Here is a 24,725-nt window from a genome sequence, read left to right on the forward strand (position 1 = left end):
TGGTTTTAAGCAGAAAATTCAGTTCAAAGGCATCAAGTCCTATAGAGTAGAGATGATCGGAATTGCAATTTCCTTTCCGGCTGAAAAAATCTCTCTCTCACTCTCTCTTGTGGGGGGATGCCCTAACTGTTCATGGATCTTGTCTTCCAAGGATTTGTAGGCTGTAAAAAGCAAGCTCACATGCATTGGCCATGAAATCAGTGGGACACATGGTGATACTGCTTACAGGCTTCAATTCAAAACTTTAGAAAGATCATGTGCCCCCCTGGATGATGCTGGTGTTAGGCCCGGTTCACATTAGCGTTCCCTGTCCGGATTCGCCGGGCCGGATCTGGACCGTATACTGTACAAACGGAACGTACGTTCCGCATAGCAATGCAAAGGCTATGCGGACGTTCACACGTGTCCGTTCCGTACAGTACGGAGCCGGACCGGATCCGGACTCCGGAGGCTTTTCCAACATGCGCTATTTTTTGGGTCCGGATCATCCGGCCCACACACCCGGACCGGATCCTGACTGCACCATCCGGATATAGAAACCAATGGGGAACGGAAAGCACAGAACACACTGGAGACAAACACCTGACGTTCTACCCCACTTCCTATGCGTATTTATAGCGGCCATTTCGGATGGGGACACATGGGCCCAGCATATCTGGAGTGGAGCAGCAGTGACACACGTGCTGGAGCTGTTTGGCAGTATGTCGGAGGTGGAGGTGAGGCCTACAGCGGAGGACCTGATTCTACAGGTGCATCTTCTGCAGACCCCAACAATTTTATGGTAATTTTGTTTATTTTTTACCCCACGGATCCGGATGGCAGCCTGATGCATGCCTGATGCAAACGGACTGGATCCGGATCAGAACCGTACGGGTCCTGATCCGATCCGGATCCGGTCCGTTTGCATGCCAAAACGCAAGTGTGAGCGGGGCCTAACACACACAGCAAAGGACATCAATTTGAAGTCTGGAAGATTCCAGGGCAAGGGTGGGAAGGATGAAATGCTAGGTGGCCATGCAACCCTTCCTGCTAACCTAAAGCTTACTTGTGTCTTACAACACATTGGCTTAAGACTTTACCAAATCCAATGCTCCAATATGGGGAAGCTTCTTTGTTTGCTGTTTGCTGTTTTTTTTTTTTTTTTTTTTTTTTTTTTAAGTGCGGTGTCACAGTTCACCCATCTCTTCAACTACAAGAAAGGCCCAGGAGAAGTCTTACAGCCCCTTCTGCAGTGATTGGTAGACAGTGAGTTTCTGGGAGTTCTCTATGTCGCTCCTCCATTCCATTGCACTTTTCTAGTTCCTTTTATTTGGACATTTGTCAGGCTGTATTTGGCTTCCTGGCTGGATGTGCTGCTAACACTTTGCTTCAGAGCACATGGTGTGGCTTGGGCCCCTGGGCACACCATAGGTTTATGGTGGTATGTGCTAGGGCTTCGGTTCTGCATGTGTGTCTAATATGAGACCGCCCTCTGCTGAAAACTCATCCATAGTGGGCAGGCCCAGATTTACCTCACAGGAGCCTAAAGGCAAAGATATCCTGTCACCCTAGACTTCGCCCTCTATGAACCTGCAGACCTTCACCGAACCGCACCACCAGTGTGCAGGCTGGCTCAGCTTTCACTTCTCCCTTACTTCCCTTGCCCGTCACAGGTAGCTACAGGTGCCCCCTTAGTATTAGGTAGCCAAAGGTATCCTCAGTATTAAGTAGCTAGAGGTGCCCCCGACTGAAGGGAGCTCTTGTCAGTAGAATGCCGTGACCAGGATGAGTAACCTTTCATTTACACTCTCATCAGGACTCTGCACTGGGAAGGAGGGAGGGAGGTGTTGGGGAGGGTGCCGCCTTTCTATCATCAGGCGCCTGTAGGCACATGCCTGGGAATCTGTGTAGCTCTGCCCAGCAGGGGGAGTTTGAAGTTCTGCAATGGACTTTGAGATACTTGCCGAACTCTACCTCTCTCTTGCAAAGCTCTTTTGTCAAGGACAAGCGGTTCATCCCCACCTTGACGCTCTAACGTCTACCATGCATATGGAGGAAGGTCCTAGTCTTAGTGAAATCTGGGAGCCCCTTTAACAATAAGGTGACCTCCAGATGTCCATCTCAAAGCCACATGTAAATAGCTAAAGGAGTTCATTTTGCATGACCTCCCTATCCATCACCTGATGGACTACTGCTTACAGCCACGGTAACCTGCTACATACAACTCAGTCTCCCAGGTGACTGTTCCTGGTGAGTGCCAGTCCATTGCCCAACCTGTCTCTACTGGTACCAAAGACCTGTCCAGCTTGATTCTGTTGAATGCCACCTGTCTTGCTTGATTCAGTCAGTCAAGTTTCAGCTTCTCGACCAGCTAGATGCTTTAACCTGAAGGTCGATGAGTCTTTTCCTAAAAAAACTTACAAATCTGCAGAGTTTTGGTATCAAACCATGAAAGCAGGAAATAGACACACTACTGATTTCTAGCAGGATTTGTATCTGCTGTAACAAAGAAATATATTTCTTTAAAAGTTATTATGCCATTGCTTATCTTTGAGTCTGGTTTCACACCAGAAACCAGCGTCAGCGATGCGGTGCGTCGCGCCAGATGCACCGTATCGTACTGTCAAAAACAGGCCTTCAGGGAGCGCGGTGTTCCATGTCTAGACACCGGCCTAGCAGGAAGTGAAGCACGGGCAGCGCGCGCTTGCCGTCACTTCCTGCTTCGGGTATGCGGAAGTGCATGGAAGCGTATTGTTAAAATACGCTTAAGCGCATGCACGCCGTGAAGTTGCGGTTAATTTTTTTAACTCCACGCGTCGCCACAGACTAACATGACTTTCGGGCTACCGCGGATCGCCGCAGCGTTAGCGTAGTTCTTGACCTGCGGCGGGAAAGCGGAGAAAACTTCACTTATGTAGCACCGCGCAAGTATGAAAGTCTCCATAGATTTTCATTGCCCGGCGGTGGGGTGCGGTAAAAATACCGCACTGCCTCAGTGTGAAAGGGCCCTTACAACAGAGGAAGTTCTGGTTCACTTTAAATCACCTGCAAACAAGCCAACCATTACCAAGTACACGTATTGAGCCAGTGTGCCCCATGCCTGTGCCAGTATCATTTTGTACCGAGCTTGTGTTCCAGGTAGTCTGTGAGGAGATTGTGCCTGCACCATAATGTACCGTGCTAATGTTTACAGACATCAGCATCAGAATGTACCATACAGCCTTGTTCACATCTAAAATCGAAATCGCGGACACCATCGTTTTTCGATTTTTTTGCGCAATATTTTTTAGCGCCTCCTGGCACTTACCTGCACGCTGCAATTTTTATAAAGCGCTTTTCTAAGTGCTTTTGCAGAGCAATTCTGTTTTTCAACTTCCTGATGTCAGTCAGGAAGTGAGCTCTTTCAGCCGGAAATGAATAAATACAATGTATTTATTCATGAAAGCGCTCGGTAAATCGCTATATAAAGCATTTTTTCAAGAGTTTTGCAATTTCCCTACACCTTCCATTGAGGCAAATCACCCCAAAAATTGTACAGGCAGCTCTTTGCTGAGCGGATCGTAATCGAACCGCTCAGATGTGAACACTCTCATAGGGAATCATTGCACAAGCGCTTTTAGGGCGATTTTGAAAATTGCCGGTGCTTAAAAAAAGCCAAAAAATGCCCAAGGTAGGAACAAGCCCTAACAGTGTGTGCGGACAATGTTCTACAGTGGTTTGCAGAAGTATTCGGCCCCCTTGAAGTTTTCCACATTTTGTCACATTACTGCCACAAACATGAATCAATTTTATTGGAATTCCACATGAAAGACCAATACAAAGTGCTGTACACGTGAGAAGTGCAACGTTAATCTTACATGATTCCAAACATTTTTTACAAATCAATAAGTGCAAAGTGGGGTGTGCAGAATTATTCAGCCCCCTGAGTCAATACTTTGTAGAACCACCTTTTGCTGCAATTACAGCTGCCAGTCTTTTAGGGTATGTCTCTACCAGCTTTGCACATCTAGAGACTGAAATCCTTGCCCATTCTTCTTTGCAAAACAGCTCCAGCTCAGTCAGATTAGATGGACAGCGTTTGTGAACAGCAGTTTTAAGATCTTGCCACAGATTCTCGATTAGATTTAGATCTGGACTTTGACTGGGCCATTCTAACACATGGATATGTTTTGTTGTAAACCATTCCATTGTTGCCCTCGCTTTATGTTTAGGGTCGTTGTCCTGCTGGAAGGTGAACCTCCGCCCCAGTCTCAAGTCTTTTGCAGACTCCAAGAGGTTTTCTTCCAAGATTGCCCTGTATTTGGCTCCATCCATCTTCCCATCAACTCTGACCAGCTTCCCTGTCCCTGCTGAAGAGAAGCACCCCCAGAGCATGATGCTGCCACCACATTTGACAGTGGGGATGGTGTGTTCAGAGTGATGTGCAGTGTTAGTTTTCCGCCACACATAGTGTTTTGCATTTTGGCCAAAAAGTTCCATTTTGGTCTCATCTGACCAGAGCATCTTCTTCCACATGGTTGCTGTGTCCCCCACATGGCTTGTGGCAAACTGCAAACGGGACTTCTTATGCTTTTCTGTTAACAACTAGTAGACCCAGCCCGTTTAAAAACGGGCTCTAGGTCTACGGCCGCCGCCAGTGCGCTTGCGCGCGCATGCAAACGCCGCGCACCCGCCCACCTCGCTCGCCCGCTCCCGCCCTCCTGGCTCGCCCGTCCAGCTCCCTGGTCCCAGCCGTCCGTTACTGCGCACATGTGCAGTAACAAAAATCCTGGGACACAGGGACAAAACTGCTGGACGCAGCGACACTTAGCTTTTATTAGGTAGGATGGCTTTCTTCTTGCCACTCTTCCATAAAGGCCAATTTTGTGCAGTGCACGACTAATAGTTGTCTTATGGACAGATTCCCACACCTGAGCTGTAGATCTCTGCAGCTCATCCAGAGTCACCATGGGCCTCTTGACTGCATTTCTGATCAGCGCTCTCCTTGTTCGGCCTGTGAGTTTAGGTGGACGGCCTTGTCTTGGTAGGTTTACAGTTGTGCCATACTCCTTCCATTTCTGAATGACCACTTGAACAGTGCTCCATGGGATGTTCAAGGCTTTGGAAATCTTTTTGTAGCCTAAACCTGCTTTAAATTTCTGAATAACTTTATCCCTGACCTGTCTGGTGTGTTCTTTGGACTTCATGGTGTTGTTACTCCCAACATTCTTTTAGACAACCTCTGAGGCCATCACAGAGCAGCTGTATTTGTACTGACATTAGATTACACACAGGTGCACTCAGCTTCAGGTAATGTATACCTGCGTCGGTCGTACGGCACTAGCAATGCACTCCTTACCCGCGCCGATCGACGGTAATTTTCCGCACGGCGCGATCCACGGGACCGATCTATTTCGGGCCGAAATAGATCGAAAATTAGCGTGTTGCGTGAACGATTTGACAGCAGATTCGATTCCAGTGATCGAATCTGCTGTCGATCGGCGGGAAATCGGGCCAGTGTATGGCCAGCTTTAGTTTTTTATTATCAATCGAGCCGCTGATGGCTCGATTGCTAATATTCGACGTGTCCGATGACCCTCCGGATCGATTCCGCGCTTGATACCGGCGGGCAGGACAAAAGAAAAAACGAAGCGCAGATAAGGAAGTGCCCGCGAGTACGAGCGGGAATCGATCCGGGTGCCCGCGGGGACGCGCCGCAATCTATCGTGCGGCTCGATACACGGTACAAAACGTACCGTGTATCCCCAGCATAACAGAAAATTGTATGGTGTATTCCCAGCATAAAGCTTTATTTTTAAGTAAGAAATGTGATCGGGTTTCGGGTTTTTTTTCAATATAAGTCGATTGGGAATTTGGGAGTGGAGGATTTTTTATGATCAATTTTTATGAAGATTGAATGGTGTAGGGTAGATTGTCAGTTTCGTAATATGTGCACCCAAGCAATTTTATCAGTTTTTAATTATTTTTTTTTTTATGATTGGAGAAACAAATGTGTGCATTGGTCAGATTTTTTCTAATGTCACAGTCAGAAAAATTGATTGTAATCCTTGAATTGAACAGTAATTTAAAAGAAACTAAAAATTGCATGGTGTGTGGCCAGTAGACCGAAGATGGCAGGGAGAAAAAATATACATAACTGGGGCTTTCTCCTCACTGTCCTGCCCTGTCTGGCTAGTCTGCTATTGACCCCAGAAAGTCCTTTGGTCCAGGGTGTACTGCGCATGTGCGGTGTGGCCAGGAGTGCGACGGGTGAGTATGCGTGGCTGGAGGATTTTCCGGGGCCAATTGTGGACTATCCAGACAGAGCAGAAGGGTGGCGAGGTAGCGATCGGCCCGGAGGGGGCTGGAAGAAGTCCCAGGTATGTATATTTTTGCCATCTTAGGTACCTCTTAAAGAAAACCTGTACTAATTAAAAAAAAAAAAGTTTCACTTACCTGAGGCTTCTGCCAGCCACCTGCAGCCATCCTGTGCCCACGACGGTACTCAACAATCCTCCGGTCCCCCGCTGCAGCTCAGTTTCGCTTTCTTCAGTAACAGGCCACTGCATCTGCGTGGGCCATGCGTGTCCTCGTTTGGGATCCCGTAACCGAGAGCGTCCTGTGCAGGCGCAGTACAAGAACATCTCTACTGCGCTAGCACAAGACATTCGCGGGGATGGGAGTGCTAACAAGGCCGTGTGTGGCCAGGGCTCTGCAGACGCAGTGGTCGTCAACATGCAAGCTGGCGAAAGTGAAACTGAGCCGCGGCAGGGGACCGGAGGATCGCTGAGTACCGGCGTGGGCACAGGATGGCTGCAGGGGGCTGGCAGAAGCCCCAGGTAAGTGAAACTTTTTTTTTTTTAATCATTACAGATTTCCTTTAAAGGGACCCTGAGCAGTAAAAAAAAAATGAAACTGGTTCTTACCTGGGGCTTCCTCCAACCCACCGTAAGCCGCAAAGTCCTCTCCCAGGCCCGCTGACAGCTCTTTTACCGGTGACTTTCGGGCTGAAGGGAAAGAGGGCGGTCTACGTCATCACGCTGGCCACTATGCATCATCGTGCGCCGGCCGGCGTGACAGAGTCCTACGCATGCGCGGTTCAGAGTAAGAAAACCGTGCATGAGCAGGACTGTCACGCCAGCTGGCGCGATTACGTGTACCGGCCAACGTGATGACGTGGAGCGTCTCCATTCAGGAAGAACCGGCTGACCTTCAGCCCAAAAATCGCTGGTAACAGAGCCACCTGCGGGACCACCGGGAGAGGAGCCAGTAGGACGCTGGGGGACCTCGTGGCCTAAGGTGGGCTGGAGGAAGCCCAAGGTAAGTACCAACCTCTTTTTTTTAACTGCTCAGGGTCCATTTAAAAACGCATTTTTTCAGTGGTAAAAATATACATATTCTAATAGATCAGTACATCAGTCCTAAAAGAGTGAAAAGACAGCGAGACACTTGGGACTGGGAGATAATGTGCTCCCCCCCCCAGTACAGTACCTGACTACATTGGGGGCAACATTAAGCAAACACTGGGAAATTCCAGCGGCATGGTCAGGCATCTGTTACTCATCCACCTTCAGCCATAGAGGAAGAAAATGACTAATAATCATCATCTGACTGTAGGCAGCAGCCATCCCTCCCAGCGGATTCCTATTGCTAGCCTTGTAGCTCTGCCACAGCTGGCGCGCAGCAGCAGCTACAAACTCCTGCGGGAAAGGGGAAGTGAAAGTCATCTGTGTGCAGAATAATACCATATATACAGTATAATAACCGCACAGCAATGCCCGTCCCCTCCTCTGTCCCTCCTCTGGCGGGCGGACCCGGAACAGTCTGGCAGACGGCGAGCAGTGGGCCCGGTGCAGGGACGGAGACAGCGAGCACTAAGCAGCGAGCATGGACGGGAACCTGGCGGAGGAGCTGGAGGCGAGTGACACTGCTGAACACAGCGCGTATCCCGCACTAGGCGGACTAGGCGAGCTGTGACGTAGTTAGCATGTAACTTTTCTGCATGATTGTGATGCAAGCCCTAGGCACACTCCCATAACGGGATGCAGAATGTCATGTCTGCTTAGGGAGTAAGCGAAATATGGGCTGATAAGCAACTTGCTAGGGTTGTCATTGTCGGGCTGCTTGAGAGGTCTTGGGTGTAGTTTGTGACGTGAGACATAATGTTAAAAGTTTTTGATTTGTTATATTCCTCTTTTGCAGACAAGTGGAAGAGATTATTACTATAGTTAGTTATTGATCAACTTTGGGACCGCGCCATTGGAAATATATGTCGTGTTTGCGGATGTTATGCTGGAAATACACTGAGATTTTTGGGCAGATAGATGGTTCGATAGATAATTTACGATAGGTCCAATCTCATTTTCAATCGTTTTTCTGATCGATATCTCATAAAAGTGAATGGAAATCGATTATAAAAAACGATCGGACAATAAGTCTGCTGAAAAGTCTCATGTTGTAATCCCAGCATTATTCTCTGATGCAATCCTAATAGTGCCCCCGCCAGAGGGGGGATGAGCGACGAGGGCTGCGAGATGGCTTCCGTGAAAATCTACGTCATGCTTAGGGTTGCCAGGTCGGCTGATGGAGAAAACCGGACAGGGGGTGGAGTTAGGGGTGGAGTTAGGGGCGGGGTCAGAAGCGCACTTTTATGTAGAGTGGGGCTAAGCAATGGGCTTTTTTTAAAAAAAATTTATAGTATTTATATCGCACTGACATCTTCTGCAGCACATTACAGAGTACATAGCCATGTCACTAACTGTCCTCACCAGTAGTACTGGTCCAGTGCACATAAGAGACAGTTTTTCACCAGTAAATGCACATTATAAGAGACACCTTTTCGCCAGTAAATGCACATAATAAGAGACAGCTTTTCACCAGTAAATGCACAAAAGAGACAGCTTTTCACCACTAAATGCACATAATGACAAACAGCCAGTGTTCCCAGTATATGTAGCCAGGGATATATGTGCCCAGTATATGTAGCCAGGGGGTATATATGTCCCAGTATATGTAGGCAGGGGTGTAAATGTCCCAGTATATGTAGCCAGGGGGTATATGTGCCCAGAATAGGTAGCCAGGGGGTATATGTGCCCAGAATAGGTAGCCAGGGGCTATACGTGCCCAGAATAGGTAGCCAGGGGCTATATGTGCCCGGAATAGGTAGCCAGGGGCTATATGTGCCCGGAATAGGTAGCCAGGGGCTATATGTGCCCGGAATAGGTAGCCAGGGGCTATATGTGCCCAGAATAGGTAGCCAGGGGGTATATGTGCCCAGAATAGGTAGCCAGGGGGTATATGTGCCCGGAATAGGTAGCCAGGGGCTATATGTGCCCGGAATAGGTAGCCAGGGGCTATATGTGCCCGGAATAGGTAGCCAGGGGCTATATGTGCCCGGAATAGGTAGCCAGGGGCTATATGTGCCCAGAATAGGTAGCCAGGGGCTATATGTGCCAAGAGAATAGGTAGCCAGGGGCTATATGTGCCCAGAATAGGTAGCCAGGGGCTATATGTGCCCAGAATAGGTAGCCAGGGGGTATATGTGCCCGGAATAGGTAGCCAGGGGCTATATGTGCCCAGAATAGGTAGCCAGGGGCTATATGTGCCCAGAATAGGTAGCCAGGGGCTATATGTGCCCAGAATAGGTAGCCAGGGGCTATATGTGCCCAGAATAGGTAGCCAGGGGCTATATGTGCCCGGAATAGGTAGCCAGGGGCTATATGTGCCCAGAATAGGTAGCCAGGTGCCCCCCCCCGCAGGAGGAGAACAGTGCAGAGAGAGAGCTGGGAGCAGCGGTGGAGAAGGGGGGCAATCCCCCCCTTGCCTTCCCTCACCTTAGGGTGCTGTCTCTCTCCCCTGCTGTCTCCTCCATCATGTGCAGCAGGCTGGCGGGTGGCGGGCGGAACTTACCTCTGTCGCAGGCACCGGAAGTTCGGGTCCCGCAGCCGCTGAGAGAGATTTGACTCAAAAAAGATCCGGATCAAAGATCCGAATCATTCATGAGCCGGACAACACTATTCAGACTGATAGTGTTGTCCGGCTCATGAATGATTCGGATCTTTGATCCGGATCTTTTTTGAGTCAAATCTCTCTCAGCGGCTGCGGGACCCGAACTTCCGGCGCTGGAGCGACACAGAGGTAAGTTCCGCCCGCCACCCGCCAGCCTGCTGCACATGATGGAGGAGACAGCAGGGGAGAGAGAGCACCCTAAGGTGAGGGAAGGGGGGGAGATTGCCCCCCTTCTCCACCGCTGCTCCCAGCTCTCTCTCTGCTGCGCTGTTCTCCTCCTGCGCTGCGGGGGTCGCTAAAACCGGACAACTTAATTGTCCGGTTTAGCATGTTTTTTTACACCGGACACAGGGGCCAAAAACCGGACTGTCCGGTGTAAAACCGGACACCTGGCAACCCTAGTCATGCTAGACACTATTGCAAGTCACACATTATGCAATTTCCCTTCAAAATTTCTGACATGGCAATAAATAACGGGATTAATTTTCAGATCACTTCTGCACAAAATTGATCCTGTTGATGATCAGGAGCAGATCAGATAGGATCGTTTCGACCCATTGATTTAATGGGAAATTGCATAGTGTGTGCATAGCATTAAAGAGAACCCGAGGTGTGTTTAAAGAATGTTATCTGCATACAGAGGCTGGATCTGCCTATACAGCCCAGCCTCTGTTGCTATCCCAAACCCCACTAAGGTCCCCCTGCACTCTGCAATCCCTCATAAATCACAGCCGTGCTGTGAGGCTGTGTTTACATCTGTAGTGTCAGTCTCAGCTGCTCCCCCGCCTCCTGCATAGCTCCGGTCCCTGCCGCTGTCCCTTCCCTCCAATCAGCAGGGAGGGAAAAGATGCAGGCGGGGACTGGAGTTCTGCAGGAGGCGGGGAGAGCAGCAGACTGACACTATAGAGATAAACACAGCCAGCTCTGACAAGCTGTTTGTCAGCAGCGTGGCTGTGATTTATGAGGGATTGCAGAGTGCAGGGGGACCTTAGGGGGGTTTGGGATAGCAACAGAGGCTGGGCTGTATAGGCAGATCCAGCCTCTGTATGCAGATAATATTCTTCAAACCCACCTCGGGTTCTCTTTAAGTCCACAAACACAGTGTAGATGTCCGATGGCACGGTCCCGAAGTGGTTGTCATCATCTTCTTTCATGCTGCACAAAGTACTCAAGTGGTTAGCTACAGTTTCATAGATAAGCATACAGATGTGACTGCATATTGGCACCTATCTATGCAGGCATAACCTCTGTAGAAGAAAGGGTACCTGTTACCAGCTAAAACCAAAAGTTTCATATTTACCTTAGTAGTGGGGAATCACCAATCTTCCTACTCCCCTCCTGCACTCTGATGGGACCCTCTACAATCTTTGATGTTTGTGTCGGAGATTAGTCGCGGCTGCGCTTTCCTCCGTGTTAGAGCACTGGCAGGAAGTATGTAGCGTGGCTGTGCAGGAGCACGGAGATGCTGGTGCACATTTTCTTCCTCTGTGCAATTGTGCAGGCGCAAACCCACTGGCAGCTGCGCAGTACGGCCACACTCGTACACATAGAAGGGAGCGCGGTCGCAAAGATGAAGAGGATTCCATCTGCCAGTGGAGGGTCTAGGACAGGCATGGGCAAACTCGGCCCTCCAGCTGTTACGGAACTACAAGTCCCACAATGCATTTGCCTTTATGAGTTGTGACTGTGGCTGTCAGACTCCTGCAATGCATTGTGGGACTTGTAGTTCCTTAACAGCTGGAGGGCCAAGTTTGCCCATGCCTGGTCTAGGAGGAGCGGGGTATCTTAAGTTTTTATTTTTTGCAGGTTATTAAACCAATATTAATAATAATGCTCAAATTGTACCTAAGAAGAGCTTGCCAAAGCAGTGTAAAGCTCGGTCCCCACTTGAGGCGGATTATTTGCGGCCAGCCGGAGCAGATCACTGCGATGGTGTGCTGTGGCCCGGCTGTAAAGAAAACATGGTTAGTGTACACGGGTTATCTGTCTCTGTTTGCTTCGAATTAAATTCACCGCAGGGTTAAAAGGTAATCAATGCCTCCATTGCACAACCTATCAAAAAAGAAACAGTACAAGCAAGATAAGTAGTAAGTAGTGTTCAATGAAACATGGCAACAGCAGAGCCTCTTAGGGCTCCAACACATGAGTGTCTTGGCGTTCATTTCCCCATTCAGAAGATGCTTTTACTTTGCAAATCCCACAGCACTCTGTAGAACCATTCTTTCAGCATTCAGTATTTGCTTTCATTTGGCACAACATATACTGAGTCTTAAAGAGACTCTGAAGCGAGAATAAATCTCGCTTCAGAGCTCATAGTTAGCAGGGGCATGTGTGCCCCTGCTAAACCGCCGCTATTGCGCCGCTAAACGGGGGTCCCTTCACCCCCAAACCCACCCCCGCAAGACTTGGTCTTCCTGGAGGCAGGGCTAACGGCTGCAGCCCTGCCTCCAGTTGCGTCTATCAGCGGCGCATCGCCGCCTCTCCCCGCCCCTCTCAGTGAAGGAAGACTGAGAGGGGCGGGGGAGAGGCGGAGATACGCGCTGACAGACGCGCGTGTGGCAGGGCTGCAGCGGTTAGCCCTGCTCCAACCAGGAAGCGCTCCCCCGCTGCACCGAGTGGATTTGGGGGTGAAGGGACCCCTGTTTAGCGGCGCGATAGCAGCGGTTTAGCAGGGGCACACATGCCCCTGCTATCTATGAGGTCTGAAGCTAGATTTATTCTCGCTTCAGACTCTCTTTAAAGCGTTACCTGAAGCGACGTGCGGCATGATGAGATAAACACTGGCACACCTATAGTTTTACTAATAACTTGCCCAAGGTCTCTTTCTGATTTTTTTTGCTTTACAAACTTTAAAAAAGGTGCTTTTATCTATGCAAATGAGCTAGTGAAGCAACAAAAGCCAAAACACTTCTATCTGGCTAAGGAAACACTGCTGATAATCGGACAGGGCTGTGACGTTAAAACATCTGTTATTTCTTTTGCTTTGCAGCTGAATGAAACAGATTTTACATCAGACTGTCATGGCTGCTGTTAAGAATTAAGTTTTTAAAGTGAGTCTGAAGTGATAATAAAAAACAGATACTTAAAGAAGCGGAATATAACCCTGCATTTCAACTTTGCTCTAAAACATTATTTACAGTATATTATATGCAACCAGCATTTTTTTTTTACTAGACCAGCATTGGAAGGGTTACACAGGGCTTTAAAGGGATACTGTAGGGGGGTCAGGGGAAAATGAGCTGAACTTACCTGGGGCTTCTAATGGTCCCCCGCAGACATCCTGTGTTGGCGCAGCCACTCCATGATGCTCCGGCCCCGCCTCCAGTTCACTTCTGGAATTTCTGACTTTAAAGTCAGAAAACCACTGCACCTGCACGCCCGTGTCCTCGCTCCCGCTGATGTCACCAGGAGTGTACTGTGCAAACACAGACCATACTGGGCCTGCGCTGTGCGCTCTTGATGACATCAGCGGGATCGAGGACACGGCAACGCAGGCGCAGTGGTTTTCAGACTTTAAAGTCTGAAATTCCAGAAGTGAACCGGAGGCGGGGCCAGAGCATCAGTGAATGGCTGCGCGGGCACAGGATGTCTGCGGGGGACCATTAGAAGCCCCGGGTAAGTTCAGCTCATTTTCCCCCGACCCCCCTACAGTATCCCTTTAAAGTTCCTGGAGATTTCTGCAGACTCATCCGAAGCTGAGATAGATACATTTTGTTTACATAAATGTATCTAAAGGCTCATACACACATCAGACCATAGTCTTTGGAAAATGAAAGATCACAGACCAATTTTACCCCCTTCCATGTAGTATGAGAGCCATACCTACACAGTCTATTCTATGGAGCTGAACTCCCCATCAGACAGAAATATTTGCAAGATGCTGCACACAAAGATGCTGTAGACATTCAAAAGATCAGTATCTGCAAAAGATCTGTTCCTACAAAAGATCCGTTCCTGCAAAATGCATTCATAGTCTGATATCTGCAGATCATCATACACACCTTGTTTAACAGACAGGATCTGCAGATCAGATCCACCAGGATGGATTTTCAGATCTGCAGATGATTGTCTGATCTGCAGATGAATGTCAGTCAAACAAGGTGTGTATAATGATCTGCAGATCTCATAGACTATGAATGCAATTTGCAGGAACGGATCTTTGGCAGGAACAGATCTTTTGCAGATACTGATCTTTTGTGTCTGTACAGCATCTGTGTGTGCAGCATCTTGCAAAGATTTTTTTCTGATGGGGAGTTCAGCTCCATAGAAAACACTGTGAAGGTATGGCTCTCATACTACATGAAGGGTGGTAAGATTGGTCTGTGATCTTTCATTTTCCAAAGACTATAGTCTGATGTGTGTATGAGCCTTTAGTGTTGAATGTGACTCGTCTCTCTGACTGAGAAGGAGCTTGGAGGACAGCCAAAGAGTGTGTAACATTTATCAATAGATACATATAACTAGATAGAATGTAACAATCTGAACTTCTGCATATCTCTCCATGGAACTTTAAACCTCTGCGTTTAACCCTTCCAATGCTGGTCTAGTAAAAAAAAATGCTTTTTGCATATAATATGCTGTAAATAATATTTTAGAGCAAAGTTGAAATGCGGGGTTATATTCCGCTTTAAGGAGAGGGAAGGCTCTGGTCCTATAGAACCTTCTTGTTCTCCTCACAGTCCCTGGGTTTCCCCGCAGGCTCCCCCTTTAGTAGTCTCTTCCGCATTGGGTGGGCTTCGGGAGTCTTTGGAAGCATTCAGGCACACAAAGACTGTGCACACGCAGGCATCCTCTCTTGCACACTTGCGCATGCGCAATACAGAGCCGCCCATCTTCGGGTGCCCGAGTGCTTCCAAAGACTTCCTAAGTTTCCTGCGGGGGGAGATTTGAACCGGGGGAGCCAGCGCTGCAATGAGGGGACCATGAGAGGAGCGCTGCCAGCATCAGACCTCGATCAGCCGGCGACCACTAGTGCGGGTGCCAGGACCTAGCGGACACCGCACTGATATGCGGAAGTGACATCACTCTAACACCGCTCTAACTGGTCGGGTCGCCGGCTGGTACTGAGGTCTGACGCTGCTGCTGCTGGGAGGTGAGGGGCACCTGTCACTACCTAACTTGGGGTCCCTTTCACTATCTAACCTTGGGGGCACCTGTCACTCACTACCTAAACTGGAAGTCGCCTGTCACTACCTAACCTGGGGGACGCCTGTCACTCACTACCTAACCTGGGGTTCCCTGTCACTACCTAACCTGGTGGTCCCTGTCACTCACTACCTAATCTGGGGGTCCCTGTCACTTACAACCTAACCTGGGGCGCTCCTGACACTCACTACCTAACCTGAGGGGCGCCTGTCACTCACTACCTAACCTGGGGGGCGCCTGTCACTCACTACCTAACCTGGGGGTCCCTGTCACTCACTACCTAACCTGAAGGTCGCCTGTCACTCACTACCTGACCTGGGGGCGCCTTTCACTCACTACCTAACCTGGGGGGCGCCTGTCACTCACTACCTAAACTGGGGGACTCCTGGCGCTACCTTAACTTGGTGGCACCTGTCACTACCTAAACTATCCAGGCCAGCCAGCCCAGCATCACCACCAGCCAACCAGCCCAGAATCACTGTCAAAAAGCCCACAGCATCACCACCACTCAGGCTAGCATTTACTTCAACCAGCCAAGCACAGCCCAGCATTACCGCCAGGTCACAGCATCACCGCCAGCCAACCCAGCCACAGCATCGGCCACAGCATCCCTGCCAGCCAACCCGGCCACAGCATCACTGCCAGCCAGGCGACAGCATCACTGCCAGGCCTTTCAGCCCACACAACATCCCCAATCCAGGCAAAAACAGTATTGCCAGGCACAGCAGCCAGTAGAGGAGAATTGAAAAGCCAGGTGAGAGGTGCCTACCATATTAAGGGGGCATTCTGCCTAGTTATGTGAAATGCTGTCTATTAATGTGCCTCATGACTGCTGAATTTGTCTTGTTGAGGGCCTCATGATTGCTGAATTTGTCTTGTTGGGGGCCTCATGATTGCTGAATTTGTCTTGTTGGGGGCCTCATGATTGCTGAATTTGTCTTGTTGGGGGGCCTCATGATTACTGAATTTGTCTTGTTGGGGTTCACATGATTGCTAACTGCGAGACTATGGGAAAAGCTGAATCATCATCATATGAGACAATAGCTTTAAACCTACTTGTTTAGCTTTTTAAAACAGAAAATAAAACTGGGAGGTTCTAAAAAAAATGAATACATTTTTCAGGAGTAGGATGGATGAAATTGATTATCTTCACAGTTCATTTTCAACTTGGATTTTCCATAATGTTCATGTATGAGTTAAAGAGACTCTGAAGAGAGAATAATTCTCGCTTCAGAGCTCATGGTTAGCAGGGGCACGTGTGCCCCTGCTAAACCGCCGCTATAGCGCCGCTAAACGGGGGTCCCTTCACCCCCAAACCCCCCACTGCGACACTTGGTCGCAGACTTGCTCGCTCCTGGAGGCAGGGCTAACGGCTGCAGCCCTGCCTCCAGTCGCGTCTATCAGCGGCGCATCGCCGCCTCTCCCTCACCCCTCTCAGTGAAGGAAGACTGAGAGGGGCGGGGGAGAGGCGGAGATACGCGCTGACAGATGCACGTGGGGCAGGGCTGCGGCGGTTAGCCCTGCCCCAACCAGGAAGAGATCCCCGGCTGCTCGGGGGGGATTTGTGAGGTGAGGGACCCCCGTTAAGCCGCGGGATAGCGGCGGTTTAGCAGGGGCACACGTGCCCCTGCTATCTATGAGGTCTGAAGCGAGATTTATTCTCGCTTCAGACTCTCTTTTAAACGTTTGTACAGTATTTAGTGTAAATTGCTGTTACTACTTTAAGATAGATAAGTGACTTTTGGGTTGCAGTTTGGGCACTCGGCCTCCAAAAGGTTCACCACCACTGTCCTATTCTAATGTCCCTCCATTGTTAGGTTCATGCAAATTTGTCTCTACCCGTGACCACACCCACATTCTGGCCCATGGCCGCACAACGTAACCCTCATATTTTTATGCGCGCTAGCTGCAGTGTGCTGATCTCTGTTGCCTACAGTATGTACAGTATAAGCTGTTCTCTAGTGCCTGCACTGTGTGCTGATCTACCTCCAGTGTGTACAGTATCTTTATAGCCGTTCAGAAGATGACAATCCTGGGAACGTGGGGATAGTATTAGTTAGGCCTTCAGGTGGAGGCTGAGGTGAGAACTAGAGGGACTCAGTCTGTAGTTTGTTTCCTCTGAAGCAATTTACATTTACAACACTGATATTTGACTGGAGAGACTATTATGATGCAATGTACCCATGGTAACATGTAATTACTGTAATAACACCATTGTAACAGCTGGAATAAGAGTGAGACTTGAGTTTCTATAATGTTAGGGCCTAGAGATGATCAAAAGGATGTTGATAATTTTGAGTAGATCTTAATGAACTATTAACTAAATTCCTAATCAACTGTTGACTAAACCATGACATTAACGTATAGAATAAATTTGAGCAAAGTATAAAAAAAGGTTCCCTTTGGTTCCTAATCTATCTATGTATCTATATATACTGTAAAATTGGATGTGTGTGTGTGTGTGTGTGTGTGTGTGTGCATGTATGTATGTATGTGCCACCATCACTTGAAAACGCCTTGACTGATTTCAATGCACGGCTGCGACCCCTCCTCCATAACTCACGTATGGCCGCGACCCTCCCCCAGAACACGGTTGCAACTTGCACACATACCCACACACCCGCGCCCGTCCACGACTGCTACTCGAAGTCTGCCTGTATGCTGCGCATGTGCACAGGAGGACGCAGGGACATTATGTAATGATTGGTGTCAGCTAAACAGATTTTTCTAAATATTGGTGATCTGCAGTATCACCACTAATACAGATTCTATACCTGATTATGTGTGATCTGCAGAATCACCAATAGTACTAGTATAGCCGGACACAGGACTACCAATGTGTTAGGTGCTTGGTGCAACAGTAATAGAGAAAAGCGGAAGTCTCCCGAGGAGCGGGAGACTTCAGACAGTACTGCAGCCAAGGACCACCTGAGGAGCAGGCGATTCTGGCTGTGCTACAGCTAAAGGTCACCTGAGGAGCAGGTGAAATAAGACAGTACTGCAGCCAGTGGACACCTGAGGTGCAGGTGTAACAGGCAGTGCTGCAATAGAGATTCACTAGATGAGCGAGTGATACAGACTGTACTGCAGCCAGAGGACACCTGAGGTGCAGGTGTAACAGGCAGTGCTGCAATAGAGCTTCACTAGGTGAGCGAGTGATACAGACTGTACTGCAGCCAGAGGACACCTGAGGTGCAGGTGTAACAGGCAGTGCTGCAATATAGTTCCACCTGAGGAGCAGGTGAATACTACAAATCCCTCACCAGTGGCTAGGCCCACTGGCAAGGCTAGAGAGGTCAGACAAGCCGAGTTGGCAACGTACGGACAGATCAGGTACAAAGACAGAAAACTGATTCAGAGTTGGGGTTCAGGCAGAGTCGGCAACGTGAATCAGATGAGCAGAGGTACAGAGTCAGTAAGCAAGAGCGTAGTCAAAGAAAGCAGAAGGTCATAACAAATTATACAATGATTAGTACTTTAAGCTATCAACAGAAACTGGCTAAGTGTGGATCCCCAGCTCCGGCCGGTTCTAGCGCACTTTGGGATCTGACTAGGGTCTGAGTGCTAACACGCAAGCATTCGCAACAGCAGACGCAGAACAACTGACAGGCATGTCCTATATATACTAAGTTGCTCCGCAGCGCCGCCCCAGCCACTCAGCCAATCCAAAGTACTGTTGGAGTCAGCTGACTGAGCGGATCAGCTGACTCCCCTTCTATTCGCATAAAGGTCCTGTCGCCTGGTGCGCACGCGCGTAGCTCTTAATCTGTGTGCAATAGAAGGACCAGGCAGCTCAGCAGCATGTAGCTGTGCGGCAGAAGCCGCCGGCTGATACGCGGAGACCGCCGCCATGCTGCCTGTCTCCGCGGCGGCATCTCCGCTATTCCTTACACATTATTATATAGGACTAGCTGATGGCCCGGCGTTGCCCGGCTGGTATTTGGCTGGTGTTGGCTCCATCCACTTTTCCTAACACACAAACACTCAATGACCAAGTTTGTGAACTTTGGGGTCTTTGGCATCAATAATTTGTATATTCCTATAGAAATCAAACAAAATCAGATAGGCTGTTTGTGACTCCGCCCCGCTCCAGAATTTGAACCCCAGTCACCCAATGATCAACTGTAGCAGGTTTGAAACATCTACTATCAACAGTGTAAAAATGGCAGCAATTTAAATATTCCCCTTGAAAATCAACAAATGAATTTTGATTGGCCATTATAGGCTCTACCCACTTCCCTGAATATTAATCAGTCACCCAGTGATCATCTGGGCCATTAACAGTGTAAGAATGGCTGCAGTTTATATTTTCCCAGTAAAATTTGTTTTTGGCTCTGCCCACTTTTTTGTAACCTGGACACAAAGTCACCCAATGACTAATTTTGCGAGCTTTGAGGTCCTTGACATCAATAATTTGTATTTTCCCAGTGAAATGAAACAAATCTGATTGGCTGTGGCTCCGCCCCCTTTTCTGAATTTGAGCCCCAGTGACCCAATGACCAACTGTACCATGTTTGAGGCTTGTGCCATTAGCAGTGCAAGAATGGCAGCAATGTCAATATTCCACTTGAAAAACAACAGGTGAATTTTGATTAGCTTTTTTAGGCTCAACCCACTTTTCTGAATATTAATCCCAGTCACCCAGTGACCAACTGTGCAAAGTTTGAGAACCCTGCTATTAACAGTGAGGAAGGGCTGCAGTTTACATTTTCCCAGAGAAATCTGTTTTTGACTCCACCCACTTTTTGCAATCTTGACACACAATTACCAAGTTTTGAGCTTTCGGGTTCCTGGCATCAAAATGGTGTAAATGGAAGCATTGTATCCAGCAAAGAAATATGATTGTCTGTTTGTGGCTCCGCCTCTCAAAGGGAACCTTAACTGTAAAATAAAAATGAGTTTTACTTACCTGGGGCATCTACCAGCCCCCTGCAGCCATCCTGTGCCCTCGCAGTCACTCATGGCTCCTCTGGTCTCCCGCTGCCAGCTAGTTTTGTGTTTGCCGACCGGAAGTCGGCCGGCCGCCATGCGTACGTTTTTACGTATTCCTGCTGGTGCAGGAAGCTATTGCAGACATCAACAAGTACATTTTTACGTGTTACGGGTGTAATGCGTAAAATTTTACGCATTATACCCGTAACGCGTAAAAATGTACAGCTGCAGGGGGCAGCTGGAAATAGTTTTGTACTAAAATATCTTTACACGTCAGTGGCATATACGGTAAGTGAAAAACACAGAACCCCTATAGATGTCCATGGCAATCTAATGGTGGCCATACATGGTACAATAAAAACGTTCGATTATCCTGTTTATTCAATCTAAATGATCAAATTGAATGAAAGTTGATAATATTTGTTTTCGATCAAGAAATTTGAACGATTTTCCCGTTTTTTCGAGAAAAATCAGATCGGACATGCAGGAAAAATCTTTATAATCGATCTAACGGAATAATTGAACTAAATTATCTAATCGAAAAAAAAAAGAAGGATTGTACCATGTATGGCCACCCTAAGGTTAAGCCTTTCTGACTTTATTTTGTGTGTTGTGTGACAAGGCAGTGTTTTGCTGCCTACTTGTGAGCTCAGGCTGGGGAATATGGGCGTGTTTTACAAGAGGAAAGCATACATCACAACATCACATACATCACAACCAGGGCTGTGGAGATTATGAAACCACCGACTCCAAGTACCTAAAAATTGATTTGACTTTGACTCCTCGACTTTGACTCCGACTCCACAGCCCTAATCACAACATCCTTATTCAAAATTACTTGCTATCACAACTCTTTAAAATGGAAGAGATAAACACTTATTTACAAAATAAACTTCTTTTTTTGCACACTTATTTTTAGTGCAAGTATATTTAGACCAGGGTTGTCAAACTCTATCATGTAAGGGGCCAAAATCATAGTCTAGGTCCGGGCCAAATTATTAAGATTCAACATCTCATGATCAGTCTCAAACTAAGTGGCGCAACTGTAACGACAGTAGGGAGCCTGCTTCTCCCCCTTCTGCAGAGTAGTGCAGTGCAATATTTACCTATTCCAGTGCTGCTTCGGGTGTCCACTGATTTTCCTGACAGCCAATTCTCTATGTTCCATACCTCTGGCTCCGAATGCTTGTCACGTGATCAGTAGCTGGAGATAAGCAGCATAGAGCGTGCGGCTGCTTGGAAGAACAGAAGAGACACAACACAAAGCTGGAGCGGCTAAATATTACACTGCTCTGTTGTGCTACCCTTCTATGTGGGGAGATGGTGTTGGGGAAGGGGGGTAGGTTTGTGTATTTCACCAGCCACATGGTGGGGGGGGGAGGGGTTGGATTCCAAGAGGGGGCCCCATGCTAATTTTGCTGGTGGGTCCTGTGGGTTGTTGCTGAGAATGTTTCAACCAACACTGTCAATGGTGTGCCATTCTTTTACTTACAATGATGCACATTTAAAAGTTCTTTAGCGCCACATAAAATGGTAAGGAGGGCCGTATTTAGCCTTCAGGCCTTGTGTTTCACACCTGTGATTAAGGCAAAGAACGTGCCCTCCAGAACATTGTTCCCCAACCCGGTCTTCCTCAAGGCCCACCGACAGTACATGTTTTGCAAAAAACCACACACATGCACAGGTGAGGTAATTAGTGTCTCAGCAGAGCTGATTCACTACCTCTGTGGACTTCTGCAAAACATGCACTGTTGGTGGGCCTTGAGGACAGGGTTGGGGAACACTGATCCAGAACACCTCCAGTTATGAGGAACTTAATGAATTTAACATTATTCATACACACAGATATTCCAAACACTGATGTCGTTCAAATATTGTGCGCGCAAGCGGAAGTGATGTACTACACGACGTGCGCATGCTCTGAAACAGTGTTGTTTAATCATTGTACACACCCGGCCAACTGCACGATATATGGCCAATAGTCGTCCGAATTGATCTGCCAGTTGAATGGGGCAGGATACTTGATGTCGAGCATTCATTGTTGTCGTTTAACACCATTTGGCTACATTTCTTGTTACGGTATCCGATATGGCACTATCTGTCCTTTGTCAGAAGTTTCAAAACAACATTTATCTGACATGTGTACAGGGCTGTGGAGTTGGAGTCGAGGCTTCGGAGCAAATTTTGGGTACCTGGAGTCGGTGGTTTCATAAACTGAGGGGTTGGAGTCAGATGATTTTTGTACTAACTCCACAGCCCTGGTAAGAATTAGACTAAGGCTACATGCAATACGGCACAATATGTCCTTTGTCAGAAGTTTCAAAACGCCATTTACCGTATCTGACATGTGTACAAGGCTGTGGAGTGGGAGTCGAGCAGCCGGAGCAATTTTGGGTACCTGGAGTCGGTGGTTTCATAAACTGAGCAGTCGGAGTCAGATGATTTAGCATTATTATTAATATTGATTTATACAGCCACGACTTCTTCTGCGGCACTGTCACAGATAATCAAGGTGCTTGGATAAACAAGTACACAAAAAATTGAATGTGTGCATTAAACACCAAGTGAACACCTAACATATCTGGCTAAGCAAATTTGGCCTAATTGGCTATTCATGAGGCAATGCTCATGCAAATATGCATTCGCTTTCGCATGCCAACTTATGCAGGGTCAAAAACCAATCCCGCAAAGCGGTTGCCCTGCGGGAATTAGTTCATGCTGCAATAGCACTATCCAGGAGCGCCACGGGGAGGCTTCCCAATGCCCCCATACAACTGGGAAGACCGCGGGGTCTCAGGCGCTCTCACTGCCTGGGAACCACAGCGGCACCCCGGAGGGGGAGGCTGGGCGGCGCAGGCGACTCCCCCAAGCGTGGCCAGCGCTGGGGAAAGACCGTCCGCACCCACCTCCCAATATTTAAAAACAGGCCCTTACTTTAACGTCCATTGCGTTCTGCTACTGAGCATAGCTTGGGTGCAACACATTAAGGAATGAAGCATGGGTCGCACTGAGATTTGGAGCTCAGGGCTGGCTCACACACAGCCCTCCAAGGGGGGAAGGTCAGGCGCAGACGGCCCACTCCAGGGCTCACACCACCTGGAATGAGCCATCCACCACCCGCCTCCAAAGGGGGGATACAAAATGAACCACTACACAAAGAATTGAATGTGTGCTGGGTGGCGCAGGCAACCCCTCCCCCCCCCCCCAAGCGTGGCCAGCGCCGGGGAGAGCCGTCCGCACCCACCACCCACCTTCCATTAACAAGGGCAATACAGTATAAAAGAGATTATGATACAGCTGCATGATTGGTAGACTGTAGAGGGGAGTGTTGCAGTAGTCTGGTCAGTATACACTGTGCACTAGCTCTTTAGCTGCATCCTGCATTAGGAAGGAGCAGATCCGTGAGGTGATTTTTTTAGTTGGAGAGGACAACAGGTGGTTAATGTGAACTTTGAATGAAAGTGCCAGATCAAATATTACTCCTGAGCACCGAGCTTAAGTGACTGATGTAATTAGGCTTTAACAATGGTGATCACTATGTCGGGCAGGGGAGCTGACTTTTAAGGTGGCCACACACCATACAATTTTTTAAATATCTGTTCAATTTAAGAATTGCAATACATTTTTCTGACTGATTATAACATTTCAAAAATATGACCAATGTACCACACACTTATGTTAAATTTTTCGCCAATTATGATAAAAATGATTGCAAACTCTGACAAAATTGCTAGGTTGTGTATATTAATAAATTGACAATCTAACACACACCATACAATCTTTAGAGAGATTGAAGAAAAATATCTGGCATTCCAGATCGATAAACATCTAAGAAAACGGGAAATCCGATCGGATTTTTCAGTCGAATGAAAAAAAAAAGCTTTCGATTTTTTTTTTGGGGAGATCCGATCGTTTTTATCGAATTAATAGAAAATCGGATCATTTTATTGTATCGTGTGTGGCCACCATTAGAGTGGAAAAAGAGGACAATTTCAGTTTTCATCTGTATTGAATCTAATGGTGCTCATACATGGTACAATTTTTTCATTTTCTTTCGATCAGAGAATTTTAATCGATTATTCCGTTCGGTCGAATAGTTTCTAAAATTGTTTGCAAGGTACCATACATGAACGTTCAAAGATTTCTTGTGGAAAAAGGGGTATTGGCTACTGATTGGGGAGAAGTTCAATCCTGGGTTACAGTAAAGGTGGCCATCAGGGATGAGCAACGGATCAATTCCGAATAGGCTTTATTCCAGGTAATTAGCACACCTGAGCGGGGGGGGGGGGGGGGGGGGATCTGGGTGGGAGTGTTAAAAACTTAACCAGAAGCCTTCTGCTTTACTCCATCCCATGCTGCGTTCCAATTCACGGTCACGTGACTACCACACTTCCTCCTTTTGGGTTGAAGGTGGAAGTGCGGTAGTCACGTGACCATGAATTGTAATGCAGCCTGGGACGGATTAAAGCAGAAGGCTTCTGGGTAAGTTTAACCTATTCGGAATTAATCCATTGTTCATCCCTGGTGGCCATACACTTATAGATTTGCAGCAGATTCGACCATCAGATAGATTCCTATCAGATGTCTGTCAGGTCAAATCTGTCAGGAATCTATCTGATGTGTGCCACACACTAGGAGCAGATTTCCAATAGATTTCAGAATGAAATGCATTATTGCACCTT

General features: G+C 48.0%; 1 protein-coding gene across 1 annotated transcript in view; it reads left to right on the forward strand.

The window, feature by feature from the left end:
* Positions 1 to 7,752: 7,752 nt before the first annotated feature.
* The window catches only part of SHFL (shiftless antiviral inhibitor of ribosomal frameshifting), a 66,572-nt gene continuing 49,599 nt past the window's right edge, over positions 7,753 to 24,725 (forward strand). The window contains exon 1 of the mRNA XM_068272215.1: positions 7,753 to 7,875. Within this exon, the coding sequence (XP_068128316.1) occupies positions 7,846 to 7,875 (30 nt within the window). The 5' untranslated portion in view covers positions 7,753 to 7,845. The remainder of the gene's footprint in view (positions 7,876 to 24,725) is intronic.

Source organism: Hyperolius riggenbachi, chromosome 3 (assembly GCF_040937935.1).
Source record: "Hyperolius riggenbachi isolate aHypRig1 chromosome 3, aHypRig1.pri, whole genome shotgun sequence".
In the NCBI taxonomy this organism is placed as follows: Eukaryota; Metazoa; Chordata; class Amphibia; order Anura; family Hyperoliidae; genus Hyperolius; species Hyperolius riggenbachi.